This window comes from Psammomys obesus, unplaced genomic scaffold (genome assembly GCF_907164565.1).
Source record: "Psammomys obesus unplaced genomic scaffold, mPsaObe1.curated_primary_1811, whole genome shotgun sequence".
NCBI lineage: Eukaryota > Metazoa > Chordata > Mammalia > Rodentia > Muridae > Psammomys > Psammomys obesus.
In genome coordinates, this window is record NW_026592118.1 from 12,226,127 (window position 1) to 12,247,369 (window position 21,243).

At 36.1% G+C, this 21,243-nt stretch overlaps 1 protein-coding gene across 12 annotated transcripts in view; it reads left to right on the forward strand.

The window, feature by feature from the left end:
• Nucleotides 1-21,243, forward strand: part of Kmt2c (lysine methyltransferase 2C) — a 224,138-nt gene that overhangs the window by 79,371 nt on the left and 123,524 nt on the right. For all 12 annotated transcript variants that reach the window (XM_055612928.1, XM_055612931.1, XM_055612930.1 and 9 more), the window contains exons 4-6: nucleotides 5,222-5,419; nucleotides 8,776-8,924; nucleotides 9,927-10,036. In XM_055612928.1, coding sequence (XP_055468903.1) covers nucleotides 5,222-5,419; nucleotides 8,776-8,924; nucleotides 9,927-10,036 — 457 coding nt within the window. The remainder of the gene's footprint in view (nucleotides 1-5,221; nucleotides 5,420-8,775; nucleotides 8,925-9,926; nucleotides 10,037-21,243) is intronic.

Below are 21,243 nucleotides of genomic sequence, written 5' to 3' on the forward strand. Positions count from 1 at the left end.
ATCTATCTATCTATCTATCTATCTATCTATCTATCTATCTATCTATCTATCTATCTCTATCTACCTATCTCTCCCTCCTATGCAAGTGTTTTGTTTGCATGCATGTATGTGTAGTACACGTGTGCCATGGATGGTTGTGAGTTGCTGTGTGCGTGCTGGCAGCTAGACTCTGGGACAACAGGTCTGAAGCCACTGACGTATCTCTCCAACTCCTAGTCTTCTTTCTTCTGTTGTTCTGTCTATGTCCTCTTTGAAATTTGGTCAGCCTTTTTTGTAGAAAACTTAAATTAACATCTAAACTTTTAATTTCTATAAGTTTATAACTGTTCTTTTGATTCGGATTTTAGCTTCATTTTATATACTTTGATTTGCATTTTGACCAAAAGGATTATTATCTGTTTGATACTGATAATTTCTAATACATTAGGTTTTGCAGCCTAATATGTTATCTATTTTTAGAATATTTTCTTTCTTTATTAAAAAGTACAAGTGTGTCAGACATAGTGAGGAGGGACAATTCTTATAGTGAATTCAGGCCAGCCTTTTGTTACACACTAAATAGTAAGACCCTCTCTATCACACACAGTAGTGCTGTGATGAGTGTGTGTGTGTTTACATTCATCAGTTCATGCATATTCATAAAAATATTGTAGAGGAGAAGTTCTGTAAGGTGTGTTATTATAATTGTTTCTTTTTAAGTTTAGTAGACTTTATTTTCACAATAATGTTTTTACTGAGGATTTGAGCAGATATTGCAGAATATTCTTGTTTGTGTCCAGTACTTTAGTATTGTGCAGTAGTGTGTCATCTTTGTTGCAGGTAATATATCAATATTTTTACATTTCTTTTAAACTGAAGCTCTTAGTTTACATTTTGGCACACTCATGATGAGATAAGAGTTTGTTGGTCTTCACGGATGGATAATGTCATGTGTTTGCTCTAACATCCTCATAGAGACTAGCCTCAGAGTATTAAAGGCTTTATTTTCATCCAGCTAGTTTTCCAAGTCCTTTAATCCATTAACAACTCAAAAACTTACTAAACCTTTTCTTATTTTTCTTCATACATACTGTGTGGTACATATATATGTATATAGTATATATATAAAGGATGTTTATAAAATACTAAATAAACATTGTTAGCATAGGCCTTACAGAGTCCAGGTATTTGGTTGTCAGATTTAATATTTAGGTTTTCTTTTGACATGCATACTTGGATTTAATACTTACGTTTATTTTGAGGAGGCTGAGTGAATAAAGTATTTGCCATGCAAGTATGAGGACCTGAGTTTGTATCACCAGAACCTATATAAAGCAGGATTTTGTGGTACACCATTCTGTAATCCCAGTGCTCCTATGGGAGATGGGAGATGGAGACACTAAAATCCTTGGAACCTGGCTAACAGTTAAGCTGGTGTACACATTGGGAAAAATCCAGAGACCCTATCTCAAAAAAGTAGAAAGCAAAGAACAATACCTTAGATTGTCCTACAGCTTCCACATGCATTTTATGCCATACTCATGCTACTGTTCACACATGAGAATCCATACCTGGATCCACAAAGATATTTTTAAAAATTCATGCTGTGTTTAGAGCTACTTCAGTAGTAGAGACTTATGTAAAGCTTTGGGTTTGATTCTTAGTACCCCAACAATAAGTAAATAAATAAATAAATAATTAAAACCACTTCAAAGGGACTAGAAAGGGGGCTCAGTGGGTAAGATTCCTTGCTGCTTTTCCAGAGGACCTAAGTTCAGTTCCTAATACCAGTGTTGAGTGGTTAATCGCAGTCTGTAACTCCAGCTCCAGATCTGATCTAATGTCCCTTTCTGACATTGATAGGAGCCTATAGACACATTACAGATACCTGCATGTAAATAAATTTAAATCTTGCCTTCATCCCAGGCATGCAAGGATGGATCAGTATACAGAAATCCATCAATGTAATCCATCATATAAACAAACTGAAGGAGAAAAACCACATGATCATCTTCTTAGATGTGGAAAAAGCAATCAACAAAATCCAACACCCATTTATGTTTAAAGTCTTGGAGAGATCAGGGATACAAGACACATACCTAAACATAGTAAAGACAATAAACAGCAAGCCTAGAGCCAACATCAAACTCAATGGAGAGAAACTTGTAAGAATCCCACTGAAATTAGGGACAAGGCAAGGCTGCCCACTGTCTCCATATCTCTTCAACATAGTACTTGAAGTCCTAGCTAGAGCAATAAGAAAACTAAAGGAGATCAAGGGGATGCAAATCGGAAAGGAAGAAGTCAAAGTATCATGATTCGTAGATGATATGATAGTATACATGAACAACCCCAAAATTCAACCAGAGAACTCCTTCAGCTGATAAACACCTTCAGCAAAGTGGCTGGATACAAAATCAACTCAAAAAAATCAGAAACCCTCCTGTATACCAAAGACAAAAGGGCCAAGAAAGAAATTAGGGAAACAACACCCTTCACAATAGCCACTAATAACATAAAGTACCTTGGTGTGACTCTAACCAAGCAAGTGAAAGACCTGTTTGAGAAAAAATTCAAATCTCTGAAGAAAGAAATTGAAGATAGATGGAAAGATCTCCTGTGCTCATGGATAGGTAGGATTAACATAGTGAAAAATGGTCATTCTGCCAAAAGCAATCTACAGACTCAATGAAATTCCCATCAAAATACCAACACAATTCTTTTCAGACCTTGAAAGAAAAATACTCAACTTCATATGGAGAAACAAAAAAACCCAGAATTTCCAAAACGATTCTGTACGACAACAGATCATCTGGAGGTATCTCCATCCCTGATCGCAAGCTGTACTGCAGAGCAATAGTAATAAAAACTGCATGGTATTGGCATAGAAACAGAATAGTGGATCAATGGAATTGAATAGAAGACCCACTAATAAACCCACACACCTATGGATACTTGATTTTTGACAAAGAAGCCAAAACCATTCAATGGAAAAAAAGACAGTATCTTCAACAAATGGGGCTGGTTCATCTGGATGTCTACATGCAGAAGACTGAAAGTAGATCCATATTTATCACCCTGCACGAAACTAAAGTCCAAGTGGATCAAAGACCTGAATGTAAAACCAGCACATTAAGTTGGTTAGAAGAAAAAGTGGGGAAGACCCTAGAACTCATTGGCACAGGAAACAACTTCCTGAACAGAACACCAACAGCACATGCTCTAAGATCAACAATCAACAAATGGGACCTCATGAAACTGAAAAGCTTCTGTAAAGCAAAGGACACTGTCGTCAAAACAAAATGACAGCCTACAGACTAGGAAAGGATCTTCACCAACCCTACATCTGACAGAGGGCTAATATCCAGTATATATAAAGAACTAAAGAAGTTAAAAAGCAACAAATCAAGTAATCCAATTAAAAAATGTGGTATGGAGCTAAACAGAGAACTCTCTGTAGAGGATTGTAGAATGGCAGAAAATCACTTAAAGAAATGCTCAATGTTCTTAGTAATCAGGGAGATGCAAATCAAAATTACCCTGAGACCTCACTTTATACCCATCAGAATGACTAAGATCAAAAAACTCAAGTGACATCACATTCTGGAGAGGTTGTGGAGAAAGGGGAAACCTCCTTCATTGCTGGTGGGAATGTAAACTTGTACAACCACTTTGGAAATCAATCTAGCGCTATCTCAGACAATTAGGAATAGTGCTTCCTCAAGATCCAGCTATACCACTCCTAGGCATATATCTAAATGATGTTCAAGTGCACAACAAGGACATTTGTTCAACCATGTTTGTAGCAGCTTTATTTGTAATAGCCAGAACTGGAAACAATGCACATGTCCATCAACGGAAGAATGGATACAGAAATTGTGGTACATTTACACAATGGAATGCTACTCAGCAATTAAAAACAAGGAACTCATGAAATTTGCAGGCAAATGGTGGGATCCAGAAAAGATCATCCTGAGTGAGGTATCCCAGAAGCAGAAAGACACACATGGTATATACTCATTTATAAGTGGATACTAGACCTTTAAGACAAGACAGCATAAACATACTAAAATCTGTACACCTAAAGAAGCTAAACAAGACCCAGGGTAAGAAGATCAATCCTTACTTAGAAAGACAAATAGGATGGACATTGGAAGCAGGAGAAAACGAGAAGCAGGATAGGAGCCTACCATAGAGGACTGAAAGACTCTACATAGCAGTGTATCAAAGCAGATGCTGAGACTCATAACCAAGCTTTGGGCAGAGTGCAGGGAATCATATGAAAGAAGAGAGCGTTAGTAAGAGCTGGAGAGAACAGGAGCTCCACAAGGACCAAATATATCTGGGCACAGGGGCTTGCCTGAGACTGATTCTCCAACCCGAGACCATGCATGGATATAACCCTAGAACCCCTGCTCAGATGTACCCCATGGCAGCTCAGTATCCAAGTGTGTTTCCCTAGTAAGGGGAACAGGGACTGTCTCTGGCATGAACTCTATGGCTAGCTCCTTGACCTCCCCACCCCCCTGTGGGAGGAGCAGCCTGGCTAGGCCACAGAGGAGGACATTGCAGCCAGTCCTGGTGAGACCTGATAAGCTAGGGTCAGATGGAAGGGGAGGAGGACTTCCCTTATAAGTGGACTTAGAGAGAGGCAAGGAGGAGATGAGGGAGGGAGGATAGGATTGGGAGGGAATGAACGAGGGGGCTACAGCTGGGACACAAAGTAAATAAACTGTAATTAATATAAAAAATAAAAAATAATATGTATAAGGAAACATTTAAAACAAGGATCCTCTGAAAACTTATCCTAACTGAGAGACTAAAGAGATTTGACAGCTAAATACAAAGTAGTGATCCAGATGAGAGTCTAGTAACTGTGAACTTCAACAGTATTGAGGTCAATATTCACTTGCTAGTTGTAGCAACCACATTTGCTTATATTTGTTCTCATGGGGACACTGTTTATATATGTGGGGTTAAAATAGTGTCTTTATATCATCACATGAAATCTTCTATAAATTTAAAATGTTCTCAAGAAATCTGTTAAGTTTAAACATGTTCTCACAGAAAAAAAATTAAATCTTCCAATAAATTATGCTATAGAGAAGTAGAATTGCAAATATATATAATCATAATATAGTGTCTGGAAAATATAGTTAAAAAACTTAGTTTAAAATATAACTAAGGTCATTGCATAAAGCTACTTTTTCCTTCACTGTCTTCCTTCCTTAATTTTTACCAGTGAACAGCTCTGCGCTTTTTGTTACTGTGGGGAGAAAAGTTCCTTAGGACAAGGAGACTTGAAACAATTCAGAGTAACACCTGGACTTATCTTACCTTGGAAAGATCATCCTTCTAACAAGGACATCGATGACAACAGCAGTGGGACCTGTGAGAGAATACAGAACTCAGCTCCACGAAGACAAAGAGGACAGAGAAAGTAAGCAATTTTGAATTATTAATTTATAATTGTGGTTGTTAGTATTGAACAGGATTTTATTCTATTTTACATATTTATATAGAACTTTTTGATTTACCCCTGACCCAGCAAACGGTTGTTTTCTCCTTTTTTTTTAAAATTTTTTTTTATTTTACATGATTGTTATCAAAATTAGTATGATAACAAAAGTTTCTCTGGAAGAAAATATAATAAAGACAGCATAAGCCAGAGGGGTGCAGATGGAATTTACAAATGGAAGGAAGAAAACATAATGAAGTAGTTATCCCTTTCCTTCTTGCCTACTGGCTTTTATTTGTAAGAATGCAATGTTGTACCCAAACCAGAGTTTCAACACTATTCATATTCCTCTTATCATCCATTCATTCTGTCATTTATTTTTTATTCTCAGTTTATGAATACATATGTTTTGGAGGATATTGAGCTAGCCTATAACCTCATTAAAATATGTCACTTCCTTCTTTGCCTTTGTTTTCATCCCTGTTATAGAATGTACTATTAAAAAATTAAAATGTTGGGAGGGAATGAGGGAGCGGGATACAGCTGGGATACAGAGTTAATAAAATGTAACTAATAATAAAAAGATAAAAAAAGGAATTTATAAAAAAAGAATAAATGCAAAAAAAAATTAAAATGTTTACATGGCTATATGTCAACATGTTAAGAGCACTTGCTGTTCTTTGTAGAGGACCAGAGTTTGGTAGTCTGTACTCAGGTTAAAAGGTTCACTACCAGCAGTAAGGAACTTCAGGATATTCTACTCTCTCTTCTAGCTTCTCTTGACACCCTCACACATGTGTAATTACAGCCTCACACATGTGCATGTACACACACGCACATATACACACACCCTTTAAAAAATTAATTTATGGTCTGGAGAAATGGCTAGGTTGTACTTACTGCTCTTACAGAGCACCTGTATTCTATTCCCAGCATTCATGTGGTGGCTCACAACTTCAGTTCTATGGTATCCAGTGTCCTCTTTTGACTTGCACAAGTTCTCATACACTTGTGGTATGCACACACACGTATCTTGCACACACAATAAACAAATAATTAAAATTAATTTAGCTTGGAATCCTGACCAATTCTGTCTTTTGAGGGTGACGATATAATTTTCCAAGAGTCTCTTTGTCTTTTATGGATGTTTAAGTGTTAAAGAATGTTGTGCTCTCCTATCATTTAAAATTGCTACCGTATTTGAAAATTCAAAGTATAAAGTGAAATGTAAGATTTTTTTTTTCATAAAGAATTTGAAGTTGGGATGATTTAAGGAAGCTTAGAGGTGTTGTATTTGTAGTTATGATTTTTCTGCTTTCAAGGTAGGTCATATGTAAGAACCTTACTTTTGCTATCAACTGAATTCTCACATGTTAATATGATATACCAAAAGTCCAGCAAGCTTATAATGTCTATCAGTAGTTAGCAAATATAATGGTGTAGGTCAGGCTATATCTTACATTTCTGTGTTCTGTCTTGAATAATGACAATTATACATTCTTTTGTAGGAAATAGAATTTGGCATTATTTATTTATTTTATAAACAATTTTCTATTAAATTTTGAATGAAAAAATTTATGAGATTGGATAATTTTATAAAAGTAGATAAAGCTTAATAAAAGTTGAAATTAATTAGTACTTACTAAGTTTATTAAATAATAATAAAAAGTTCATTAGTGTATGCAGAGAATGTTTGGCAATCTTGTAAGGGTAGATAGTTTAATTTAGCTTAGTAAAATGTATGTTACTACTGAAGTATAAATAGCTAATTAATTTTGATCTTTCTGTGTATGTTTATAGCTTGAAATTTTGTGAGTATTTCAATTGGCTTCTCCTTTTTAAATTGTTACTGTTTTAAATTATATGTCTTTATGTGTGTCTCTGGTCATAGGTTCTCTGGTAAGTTTTAGGCAGTTATGAGCTGCCTCACATGTGTACTGGAAACTGAACGCAAATTCTCTTAGTTGCCGAGCCATCTCTCCAGCCTGCAACTGGCTTCTCAATCTCTTTCCTGCTGTCATCCTTTTTGTTGACATAATACATGGGAATGCTGAATTTGACTAAGCTTTTGGCTAGGAACTGATAAGCAATAGACTGGTTGGTCATGCCATTGATTTTATTCATTTATTTGTTTTTTTTTTAATTTCTCTTGCCGTTAATATGCTAAACACAATGTAGTGTTTACTCTGCTTTTTTTTTTTTCCCCAATAAAATAGCAAAGGTAGTAATAAACAGGGCATTTGTAGAATTGGAGAGAGGAGTTTTCAATAGCCAATTATTCAAATTTGAATTTAAAGTTATTATAGCATTTTCAACATTTCAGTGCATTTGTAATGCTAAACTGAAATTACCAGTTATTTTAAATATATTTGATAATTAAATGTACTTATTGAGCTATGTTGTTCCTTTTTTCTTACAGTAATTCCAGGTATAAAAAGTTTAATATCTTTAGTTATTATGCTAATTTTCTCTTTAATAGGACTCATGATAAATATCCAGCATTTAAAAGTCCAGTGAGTTATAACCTATGTCCTATAGTGACTTACTGTAAAATCTCATGACCTTAAGCATTAGATTTTTAGGGGGAAGTTTTAGTGGTAATTATTTTATTTTCCATATTTAATATTGAATATAATAATTGTTTTTACCAAATGGTGTTAAGTAATAGCTAGTGTTATGGTTTGCCAGGCCCCAAGTCTTCCATGTCATAAACATTTCATTCAACATTGTTCTTTACTTTTTTCTCTTATGCTATCTTTCTTATTTCCCAGGCCTTTAGTGTCAGTTTTGCTTTTAATTGGTGAGGGGCAGTCTTGAGATTAATTCAACATCATGCCACAAAGCAGCTGTTGACATCTGTCATGGGACCACGAGGAAGCTGCAGCTCACATTTTTACTTCCTTTTTAATACTCAAACAGGTTTTCATTTTTCCTGGGAAATATTCTGTTTGCACACTAAGTTACTTGCCAATTCTGTGTTAAGATAATGCATGTTAAAATTTTCTCATGTTTTACATGTAAAACTGAAAAAAAAAACCCATTTCGTTATATTTCTTAAAACATGGGTTCATGGATAGAATGAGTTATGTATGTTAACGAATGGAAAAAAAATGATTTTATAACTACAATTGTCATAATTTCTTAACTGTTGCTTACATGAAATAGTGTAATATCCACTTTAATATTGTGAATAATAAGAACAATGGATTCTTCAAATTTTTGTGGCTGTAACCTGGTAATTAGAGCTGATTTGAGATACCTTCTACTCATTGTTATAAAATGATATGATTTTTCTAGTTGTTCTTTCACAGCTTGTATCTTATGTAATTTTCTTTTAGAGAGAGATCTCCCCAGCAGAATGTAGTTTCTTGTGTAAGTGTAAGCACCCAGACTTCTTCTGAGGATCAGGCTGGCAAGTTGTGGGATGAACTGAGTCTGGTTGGCCTTCCAGATGCCATTGATGTCCAAGCCTTATTTGATTCCACAGGTAGGGACCTCTCTTCAGTAACAGTTTCCACTTGATTCTGGGATCATTTATATTTTGCTGCTTTTTCAATAGTAAATTCTAGAAATAAGTAGGATCATCTAAGTAGGACACAAAAAGTGCTATAGTTAAGTTGGCTTGATTAGGCATTTGATTATCATAGGTATTTGACAGTTGAAAGAGAAAACTTTAAAGAGCTGTGTGAAAACGTAGGAAGCATTTTATGCCAGGCCTTTTACTGATGGGAGTGAAGTGCAGGCTTTTGCCTCATGTATTTTACTTACTATAACAATATGGTGATTCACAGGAGATGGCGCTGTTTGAAATTGAGTCAGTTGCAGTTGAACTGATGGTAGGGCAAATGCTGTCCAGTGGAAAATTTAAACAGATGGGTGTTCTTCCTTGGGATTGAGAGGAATAGAAGTGTAGATGTTGTTAATTTGCCATACTCCTCTTGTCATTAACTTCGTATTAAGTAATTCTTTTCATTTTATATGAAGATACTAAATAGAACAGTGTTTAAGTAAAATGACTAAGTGTATTTTGTTTGTGGAAAAATAATTAGTAGTTAAATAATTCCCAAACTTCTGTGTACATCAGAATCACCTGAAAGGCTTATTAAAGCATGTATGACTGAACTGTAGCACAAGACATATTGATTTAATGAGTCTCAATTATGCTCTGTGATTTTGCATTCTTGAAAGGTTCCCAAATATTTACTCTCAACTCCCAAGTCATAGTCAGAGCCCGTTTGAGAAAGGCTAATGGAATCACATAAGAACTCATTGTATTTTTACACATCTTGATTTGTTTGTTTCATTTTTGAGATAATTCTTATTCTATAGTCCTCGTTAGCCTGAAACTCACATAACTTTATAGTGCTGGCGGGCCTTGAATGACTCTTACCACAGCCTCCTAAGTACTGAGATTATAGCCATGTGACCCTGCACCCAAGTTGCATTAATACCTTTAGTGTTTATTGCTTCGTTTTTTTCTTTATTTTAGGCACTTGCTGGGCCCATCATCGATGTGTGGAGTGGTCACTGGGAATATGCCAAATGGAAGAGCCATTATTAGTGAACGTGGACAAAGCTGTTGTCTCAGGGAGCACAGAAGTGAGTAGAAGAAACAAATATTTAACTACAATTTTTGCTTGATCTGGTTTTGTTTTTGAGAATTTAATATGTGGTGGAGGATGAGCTTGCCTATTTGTTCCTGTACTTTTTACCACTTCATTATCTGTGTGGTGAAGTAGATAGAATCCAGGGATTTAAGCATCCCTCGTCCTGTCCTACAATCTTCTAACATTTATCCAGTGTGAAATTTTACTTGGTAGAATTATTTACTAAATGTGTACTATAGTGGAAACCCCTCAAAACACAAAATTGATAATTTACACCAAGGGTGTAATTTGTATAAGATTATATTTCAGTTAACTCAAAAATTAAATACTTCACACTTAAATTAAAAAATTATCAAATGAAATGAGAATTATGAACTACATCTGATGCTATCTATCTAATCTAATTAGAGACTGTTTCTAGGTGGCCTTGGCTAGAACTCATTATGTAGACCATGGTGGTCTTGAACTCACAGAGGTCCTCCTGCCTTTGCCTCAAAGTGTTGGGTGCCTCTATGCTCAGCTTCATGTAGTGAGTTTGATTGATTGATTGATTGATTGATTGATTCCTTCCTTCCTTCCTTCATTCAGTGGTGTTTTTGAGACTAGGTTTCTCTCTCCCGCCCTGGCTTTCCTGGAACATGCTCTGTAGGTTCAGTGTAAGAATCAATGTGCTACTGCTGTTTGTACTATTTCTTGAAGTGTTCCTAGGATACAGTATTGAATTAGTCTTAAGTTTTAATGAGATTTAAGCACTCTAGGAATTATACAAATGATCTTTGTAATTTTGCACAGTAAATAAAGATAGTGCCCAAGGTACTTTTGTTTGTAAATGTCAGAAAACATTCTTAAAGTAAGTTTTATTTTATACTAGTATACTACCATTTTTTTAAATTAAATTACATTTTAGTTTATTTTGTACGCTGTTTATGTGCTCATGTAAATGTGTATTTGTGAGAGTGTGCACTTACCTTGTTATAATGCAGATATCAGAGGAGAAAGGGGGGGATTGAATTCTGGTTATTTTCTTGACACCAGGCACCTTTATTGGCTGAGCCATCTTAGCAGATCCTCTATTCCCAATTCTATTGACTATCCTTGACTTAAGCCTTTAAAAAAATGTAAGGATGTAAAAAAGATGGTATTTATTTCGCTGATGGATGAGCATGAGCCATACAGCATGCATGAGGAGGTTAGAGGACAATTTGTATGTATCCCCATGTTGGCCTGGAGATCAACCTTGGTGACAGAGCCTTTTCCTGCTGAGCTATCTAGATGACTGGCCCAATTTAAAGATTTTTATTTTAGCTCATCAACATCTTTATATTTAACATCTTAAAGAAATACTTATGGGTATTTTGTTTGCTTTTGTCTGTACATCAAGATCTCCTAGAACTGGAATGTACAGATGTTTGTGAGCTGCCACATGAATTCTAGAACCAAACCCCAGTCCTGTACAGGAGCAATAGCTGCTCTTAACCACTGAACTACCTCTCCAGGTTTCACTGTCTTATTTATTTTGGAACAAGGTCTCTCAGTATAGACCTGGCTCTCTGTGTAAACCAGGAAGCCTAAAAATAATAGGTTCTTACCGTCTACTATACTGAACCCAGAGGATTAAATTCAAGGCCTAAGTCTCAGGAAAACCAAACCAAACAAAAGCCAAAGACCAAATGCATAGTAGTCAGGTTAAAAAAACAAAAGAGAAAAGAGTGTAGTGTTTGTATGGCATTATGGATTGTTGTCATTATTATTATTTGTTTTTCGAGACAGGGTTTCTCTGTGAGCCTTGGCTCTCCTGGACTCACTTTGTAGACCAGTGGCCTCAAACTCACAGAGATACACCTGCCTCTGCCTCCCAGAGTGCTGGGATTACAGCAGTATGCCACCATGCCTGGCTTTATTTATTATTATTTTTTTAATCAAATCACATTGGAACACATTATACTTAGTCTGTTGTGACACTCAACTATGTGCATTTATTATTATTTTTAAAGTATATTATTATACATCTTAGACTGGCTTTGAACTTGGTATGTATAAACAGGAATGATCTTGAACTTGTGATCTTCCTGCTGCCACCTAGAATCCTGGTATTACAGGTGTGTGCTACCATGCTTGGCATATGCAGTTTTAGACATATAACACAGGATTTTTGCATGCTGGGCAGTGCTGTACCACCTGAGTTACTATGTGCTTCTAGTACTATGTGCTTCTTTTATATACCAAAACTCCTTAATGTATTGATTTAACAAATTTTTGGTGGTGAATTTAGCCTTTCCTATTTACAATCACATTATCTACAGGCATAGATAATTTGAGTTCTTCCTTTCCAGTTTCTTTCTCTTTTTTGATTGTTCTTGCTCAGATTTTGGCCATATTAAATGGCATATTTATTGGCATCCTTTTCTTGTTTCAAATTGTAGAGAAAATGGTTTTCTGCTCTTCTCCATTCAGTGTAGCATTGGCTGTTTTTTCATATATCTCTTTTGGTGATTTTTTTGTTTGTTCTGGTTTTTTGCGGGGAGGGAAGTTGTTTATTGTTTTATTTTTCTAGACAGGGTTTCTGTGTGTAGCCATGACTATCCTGGAACTCACTCTGTAGACCATTCTGACCGGAAACTCAGAGCTCCACTTGTTTCTGCTTCCTGAATGCTGGGATGAAAGACATCTACCACCACCACTACCACCCAGGAATCTTGGTGTTTTGATTGTATGTTCCCTCATGTTATTTATAGATCATTTTAAAGAACCCATTGAATTGTACTAAAGTATTTTTCTGACTCTATTGAGATGACTGTTTGATCTCAATAGACTGTTTCATCTCTGTCTTTACTTATTTACTTTACTAATCCAGCTGGTCAGGTTGCTCTTAGGTCTCCTTTTGTTTTCATCTGCCGTCCACCCCTTGTCTCTGGTTTTTGAGACAGGGTTTCTCTGTGGAGCCCTGACTGTCCTGGAACTCTCTTTGTAGACCAGGCTGGCGTCAAACTCACAGAGATCAGCCTGCCTGTGCCTCCTGAGTGCTGGACTAAAGTTGTAAAGTTGTGTATCACTTTGCCGGGTATGTTCTCACGTTTTTAAAACATTAATTGCTTTAATGGCTTTCAGCTTTATCTTTAAAATGTACCCACTATTTGATTGGTTTTAAGTATATTTTTATTTACTTATCCTCTGTTCCAATTTCTTTCTACTTTTAGCTTGTTTTGTTCTTGTTTCTCTGTCTCCTTGAGTGCATTATCAGGTTGTTCATTTGATGTCTCTTTTTCCCCACTCTGGACTCTGTCTCTCTGTGTTTCTGTCTCACTCTTTGTCTGTCTGTCTCTGTCTGCCCCTACCCCCACCCCATGTGGCTGTGGGTGTGTGAGAGAGATGGGTGTGCAGGTGCCTGTAGAGGCCAGAAGAGAGCATTGATTCCCTGGAACTGGATTTATGTAGCTGGTTTTAAGCTCCCTGAGTGGTTGCTGGGAACTGAACTTGGTTTAACTGAACTTGGTTTCTCTGCATGAGCAAGTCCCATTTCTCCAGCTCCAAGAGACAGTTTTGGTTTTTTGGTGTTGTGTGTTTGCCTCCCTCTTAGTACTGCCTTTTCTGTCTACCACAAGTTTTAATTTTCATTTGTTTCATTAATTTAAGTCTTTTCAATGTCTTCCATTACTCTTTGGTTATTTATAATCATTATTTATTTCCATGAACTTGTATGTTCTCCATGATCCTTTCTGTTGTTTCTTTGTTACATTCTATTGTTGCATAAGAAGATACACGATGTAATTGTAGTTTTTTTTAAAAAAAATTAAATTATGGAGATTTGACTTGTGACCTGGCATGTGATTGATCCTAGAATATATTAATGTGTTCATTTCACCAGTATATACTGGCCTTCTTGTCTCTCTTTTTATTGTAAGTGTATATTTGGTATGTTTGTGTTTATTTGTGTTAGTGCGTGTGCGTGCGTGCACACATGTGTATAGGTCAGAGGTTGACATCAGGTGTTTACCTCTCAGTGAATCCAGAGTGTACAGATTCTGCTAATCCAGATGGTCAGGTTGCTCTTAGGTCTCCTTTTGTTTTGCTTTCAGCTGTTACACTTCACTAACTGGGTTCCAGAGCCTTGTTCATTTTCTTCTGCTATAATTTCTAAAATAAGAATATTGGTTCAATCAATTTGAGTCACATGACTCGTGGTCTTTGCTCACTCCTTGCCTCTCTCTTTTTTTCCTTTCTTCCTTCACACTTGTTCAGAATTTCAGGCATTCTTTCTTTACAGTAGTTTATTTTCTTATGTTTGCTCTCAGTTATATTTTTTGTTTCAGTGGTGAAAGTTCTCAATTTCAGTATTTCTTTTGTTTCTTCTTACTTGGTTTTTCATTAGTGTCATGAATTTCCTCTCTCATTGTTATATTACTTTATTTTTTCCCTGCATCTTATGAGTTTCTTCCATATTTGTTTGAGTCCTTCTTTTGGCATTTCATCGATTTCCTCCCCATGGCGATCTGTTGCTGGTGAATTAATGTGTTCCTTTGGAAGTATAATACTGCAACTTGCATATCTTTTTCTTTTCTAGTTGCTTTGCTAGAGCATTATTTCTTGTGATTCTTCCTTAATGTCTGCACATCTCCCATTTGGTGTAATAGATATTGCTCCCATTTTTGAGGCATAGCTTTTACAGGAAAATACTTTATTGTTTAGTTAAGATCTAGTGTAGTAGTTGAGTGGGTTCTTTGGTTATAAATCAGTTCAAAAGTATAATTTTCTTGTAATTCCTGTATATGTAATAAATGCTCAGTAGTCTAAACTTTAGTGTTCATGAAAGTAATTTTATGAATTTTCAATAGATATTGGCTTGTACAAGAGTATGTCCTCAGGTCCTGTTGAACCCAGTTCCAGTGGCACTGGCCTGTTCATGCATCTGTTGATATCCTTATGTTGTAGGAAATGCTATACCTCTTTCTAGGGTCTGTCAGCCCTAACTTAAGAGATACTTGGATCGATGTTGCCGGAATTGTCATTGTTCTGAATTAACCGAATGTTGAAGCTTTCTGTCCATAATAATTGTCATTCTAACACTGTGGCTGTTGCAGTGTCCTTCCCTGGATACTTGGATTTGTCTGCTTGGATTCTAGCTGTGGTCTTGTAGCTAGAATATGTTTGTGGGCCTGTCCTCAGGTACACTGTAGTCGCATAGGCACAGCTGTTGCTTGTGATTGATGGTAGTTCTAGTTTTGGACCTGGAGGTCAAGTAATGGAGTTGTTCCTCATTTCTATAGTATGAATGTGTGTGATGTCAGGACTTGGCATCCATGTTTTTCATGCTGCCAAACCTAAATGGGTCCTTCTCTAGCTCCCAAGGGGAGGTGGTAGGAAATGTGATGTTTTTCAGCTGAGGTCCCTAGGACCTTTCTTATTATTTATATGTTAATATGTATGTAAACTCACATAGTTTCTTTGTGGGGAGGGGGGAGGCAAGGGTAAGGGTTAGCAACTTAATAGAATCATGTTTTGCTCCTCCAAAAAAAGTATGTACGAATATAGGAAATATATTATGAAATTTTGGAAAGTTACTGTCTTTTAATAGAAAAGTTATTTTGTTTCTACCATTGTGAACTTGAATGTTAGCTTAACAGACACTACAAGTTTTACTTTAAATAATTTTTTAAGCTGTCATACTGGGGATTAACATGCTAGGCAATTGATGTATCATTGAACTGTATCCCAAGCCTGCAAGTAATGTTTCACAGATGTTTGTTTTTCTCCTTTTAATTCAGTATTGATATTGTTACTTGGAAATGATCTTTTCTTTGCTGTGCATGTGTGTGTGTGTATATATATACTTTCCAAAACTTACACTTGGCCTTGTTATATTAAAATTTTGTTGTTCCTTGACATGGGCTGTCAAGCAAATATTTAGGAAGTTGAGAGAACGGTTGTGACAGAGATTAAGCCTGGGCACTTTTGTAGAAGTGTAAAAACCAATGGAAATGACAAAGATGCTCTTGTTTGTTATGTGGGAATTATGCTTAAATGTTCTTCTTTAGGAATCATAAAATTTCAGTTAGAATGGTTGTTATAATAATGACCTATTTTTTCTTTCTAATGTTCTTGTTGAACAGTTATTGACCTTCTGTTTTGGTTTATACTATATATTTTTGGTTTTGGCTTGTTAACATTTCATTTCAATTAAGTTTTGGAAATACCATTTGTAATTAAAGACTTTATATAATTACTAATAGACTCTTAATTGGCTCTTAAATTTTCTTGTATCAGTACCAAATTATTACAATTATTTTTGCTTATCTTTTTTTTTTTTAATGGTTGTGCAAAGTAGAAAAGGAGAAAGCAATTTTTCTGTTTAATTTATGTTTTTCAAGACAGAGTCTCTAGCCCATGCTGGCATTGGAACTCACTGTGAATTGTGACCCATGTTAGTCTTGAACTCATGGCTTCAGCCATACAAGTTCTGGGTTATAGGTATGTGCTGTCATCTACGTGTACCAGGCGTATGAGTGCTGGCTTTAGAGAAATTACATGTGAAAATGTATTCTTTGATATTTTCTGTAGTTTTACAGCTAAATTTTATGGTTTAGAGACATATTCCACCATTTATCTACCATGTCAATTTTCATTTAATATCGAATATTCTTTATTGCCTATGTTATTCCGGCAGAAGTGCTTGAAAGGTTCATTTTAGTGCAGTTCCGTGTGTTTGTTTTTTGTTTTTTGTTTTTTTTTCTTTCTTGATATAGTTATAATCTTGCAAATTAGTGTACTGGATAAATTTCAGTACTTTTCATATTAGAGTATTAATGCCAGATAATTTTTTTCATTAAAGATAAGATTAAGAGAACATACTAGTGTTTCTAAAATGACATAGACTTTGGGAAAAGGATCATTGTTTTTTGCTTTCTGCTGCATTTGCACTAAACTCATTTATTGGTCATTTATTGTAAAAGGTTTCTGCACAGGTTGCCATATGGTTTCAAAATAAGGGATCCTAGATTTTAGCAATTGTCAGGAAATATTTTGTTCTGTTGGTGAAGTATAATTTTTCTTTCTGTAAATTTATTGCACTTTCTTTGATTAACATTTTCTTGATTTTCTGTGGCATATTTAGAGTGAATGGATTCTCATGGGTAATCCTTGTCTTGTTAATATACCAAAGAAAGTTAGGTTCTTTGGGAAGTTTTATTATAAAAATATAATTCACGTAGAAACAGTTGGTTATTGTACTTTATATCAATAAAGAGAAATGAGACTTTTTCTTTTCTTTTTCACAAAGTAACACTTCTTAGTATTAAAAATAGAATTGCAATGTATATTGTTAGTGTGTTTTTGGACATTAGATGAATTTAAAGTGTGACAAATATAATTAGTGATCTTCAATGGTTTCTGGGGTTGAATTCAAATTGTATAGAAGATAAACCAAGAGTCCTCCTTGCAGTGAACTGATAGCGAGGAAATGTTCAATAGCATATGATAATCTTAGACATGTAGAAAACACTGAAAATAAAAAAAGCTGTTATTCTCTGATTAGCAGAGTATAGATTGAGTGTATTAGGATACAGGGAATACAATAATATTTGAAGAACATATTTTTCTCTGTTAAATGAGGGTTTAGTTAGGCTTTTATTGACATTTAGGAGCACTGTTACCAAAATGAAGTCGCTTTGATATATGACTATAGGCCTTTCTGGATCAAAGCATTTTTAGGTTCCTTCCTTCCTTCCTTCCTTCCTTCCTTCCTTCCTTCCTTCCTTCCTTCCTTCCTTCCTTCCTTCCTTCCTCCCTCCCTCCCTCCCTCCCTCCCTCCCTCCCTCCCTCCCTCCCCCTTCTTTTTTCTCTCCTCCCCTTCTTCCTCATCTTCCTTTTCCTCCTCCTCCTTCTGGAAACAAGGTCTCTCTTTATATAGCCCTGGCTATCATGGAACTCACTCTGTAGACTAGGCGTTCCTTGAACTCACAGAAACCTACTTGCCACTGCCTCCCTGTGACATTAAAGCTAGCTCTGTACTACTGTGCCAGGCAAAATTCCTTGTCATATAGGTGGAGAGAGAATGTACTGTGTGGTGCTTTTACTCTAAGATCTTGGACTAGGTTGAAAAAAACATAAAGGCATAAATGAGGTAGAAGTATGTCTCAGGCAGGCATCTCTCTGCTTAAATAATCTATAGAACAGAAGCTGAGAAATCCTCACAGTGAAAATAGAGCAAGAATAATATGAGATAATTTGTGATTTGTTGGCAAAAAAAATGGTGTTGGGCTATATAATGTTTATTATTAGCCCTATAATTATTAGGGCGATATTATTTAATGTGCTATCACTATCAATAAGACAGAAATACCTGTTAGGTTTTATAATTGCCTTACTTACATTGGGCTGGGCAGATATTCCACCTATGCGGTCTCAATAACCTCACCATCCACCTCTTAGCCTCCATCCAATGTCATCCATCTTAATCATTCTTGTTTAGCCTATCTCTCTTCATCCATGCCATCCTCGGAGTCCTTCTTCCCAGCCCATGTGGTTTCTTCTCCACCCTAACCCATCATGGCATCCTCTTTCCTCTTTTCTTTCCATCTGTCTGTCTGTTTCCAGTGATTCTCCTGTTCCCAAAGCCCAGGAACCTTAGCCATGCTTCTTCCTTCTGCCTTGCCCAGGTCCGGCCCTTTTTTATTAACCAGTCAGGAATAATGTCTTTCATTATTTACAGGGTTTACAGAACAAGGATAGAGCTGTAACCAGATCTTTTTAAAAATTTTATAAAAAGGTTTATATATTTATTTATTTTAAATTTTATTTTTATATTAATTACAGTTTATTCACTTTGTATCCCAGCTGAACCCCCCCCTCCCTCATTTCCTCCCAATCCCTTCTTCCCTTTCTTCCTCATCTCCCATGCCCCTCTCCAAGTCCACTGACAGGGGAAGTCCTCTTCCCCTTCCATCTGACCCTAGCCTCTCAGGTCTCATCAGGACTGGCTGCATTGTCTTCCTCTGTGGTCTGTGGTAGGGAGGTGATCAAAGAGCATGCCACTGAGTTCATGTCAGAAATGGTCCCTGTTCTCATTACTTGGGAACCCTCTGCCCAGATATATTTGGTCCTTGTGGAGCTCCTATCCTCTCCACATCATACTAACTCCCCCATCTTTCATATGATTCCCTGCACTCTGCTGAAGGTTTGGTTATGAGTCTTAGTATCTGCTTTGGTACACTGCTAGGTAGAGTCTTTCAGAGGCCCTCTGTGGTAGGCTCCTGTCTTGTTACTTGTTTTCTCCTACATCCAATGCCCATCCCATTTGTCTTTCTAAGTGAGGATTGATCATCTTACCCTGGGTCTTCTTTCTTCTTATCTTCTTTAGGTGTATAGATTTCATTATGTTTATATATTTTATAGGTCTATATAAGTGAGTATATACCATGTGTGTCTTTCTCCTTCTGGGATACTTTACTCAGAATGTTCTTTTCTAGATCCCACCATTTGCCTGCAAATTTCATGATTTCCTTGTTTTTAATTGCTGAGTAGTATTCCACTGTGTAAAATACCACAATTTCTGTATCCATTCCTCCATTGATGGACATCTGGGTTGTTTCCAGGTTCTGGCTATTGCAAATAAAGCTGCTACAAACCTGGTTGAGCAAATGTCCTTGTTGTGTACTTGAGCAACTTTTGGATATATGCCTAGGAGTGGTTCCTCAAGCTGGGTCTTGAGGAAGCACTATTTCTAATTGTCTGAGAAAGCTCCAGATTGATTTCCAAAGTGGTTATACCAGTTTATATTCCCATCAGCACTGGAGGAGGGTTCCCCTTTCTCCACAACCTTTCCAGCATGTGTTGTCTTTTGATTTTTTGATTTTTGCCATTTTGATGGGTGTAAGGTGAAATCTCAGGGTCACTTTGATTTGCATCTCTTTGATGGCTAAGGATATTAAGCATTTCTTTATGTGTTTCTCTGCCATTCTATATTCCTCTACAGAGAATTCTCTGTTTAGCTCTGTACCCCATTTTTTAATTGGTTTACTTGATTTTTTGCTGTTTAACTTTTTTAGTCCTTTATGTATTCTGGATATCAGCCCTCTGTCAGATATAGGGTTAGTGAAGATCCTTTTCCAGTCTGTAGGCTGTCGTTTTGTTCTGATGACAGTGTTCTTTGCTTTATAGAAGCTTTTCAGTTTCATGAGGTCTCATTTATTGTTTGTTGATAGAGCTTTTGCTGTTGGTGTTATTGATTGTTGATCTTAGAGCCTTTGCTGTTGGTGTTATGTTCAGGAAGTTTTCTCTGTGCTAATGAGTTCTAGGCTCTTCCCCACTTTTTTTTCTAACAGGTTTAGTGTATCTGGTTTTATGTTGAGGTCTTTGATCCACTTGGACTTAGTTTTGTGCAGGGTGAAATTTGTGAATTTATTTTCATTTTTCTACATGTAGACATCTAGTTGGACCAGCACCATTTGTTGAAGATGCTTTTTTCCATTGAATGGTTTTGGCTTCTTTGTCAAAAATCAAGTATCCATAGGAGTGTGAGTTTATTTCTGGGTCTTCTATTCGATTCCACTGATGCACCATTCTGTTTCTATGCCAATACCATGCAGTTTTTATTACTGTTGCTCTGTAGTACAGCTTGAAATCAGGGATGGAGATAAACCTCCAGATGATCTGTTGTTTTATAGGATTGTTTTAGCAATTCTGGGTTTTTTTGTGCAGTGAGATCTTGAGGGTCTGTTATTAGCACCAAAATTCAAGCATCAGACTGTCCTCTAACAAGACTTATGTATTCACCTGTGAGAGACTGAAATGGAAAGCTAAATGAAATATACCCAGTTGATTCCCATCTTTTGTATAGAACTGTAGTGCTATACAAGTGCTGTAGTTAAGTTTGTAGGTTTTTTCCCCCTAAGTGTCGTCATAATCACTATCTCTTCACCCCCTCTATTATTATACTGGCTTTTCTCTTTTCTAAAAAAAAAAAAAAAAAAATACCTATTTTACTTTTCTGTGTTTATTTGCATGAATGTTTTGCCTGTACCATATACATGCTTATTAGAGCCCCTGGAACTGAGGCTACCATATGGGTGCTGAGAATCGAACCTTGGTTTGGTCATTTCAAGAGCAACAAATATTCTTAACCCTGAGCTACCTCTCCCAAGCACGCACGCACACACACATACATACATACATACATACATACATACATACATACATACATACATA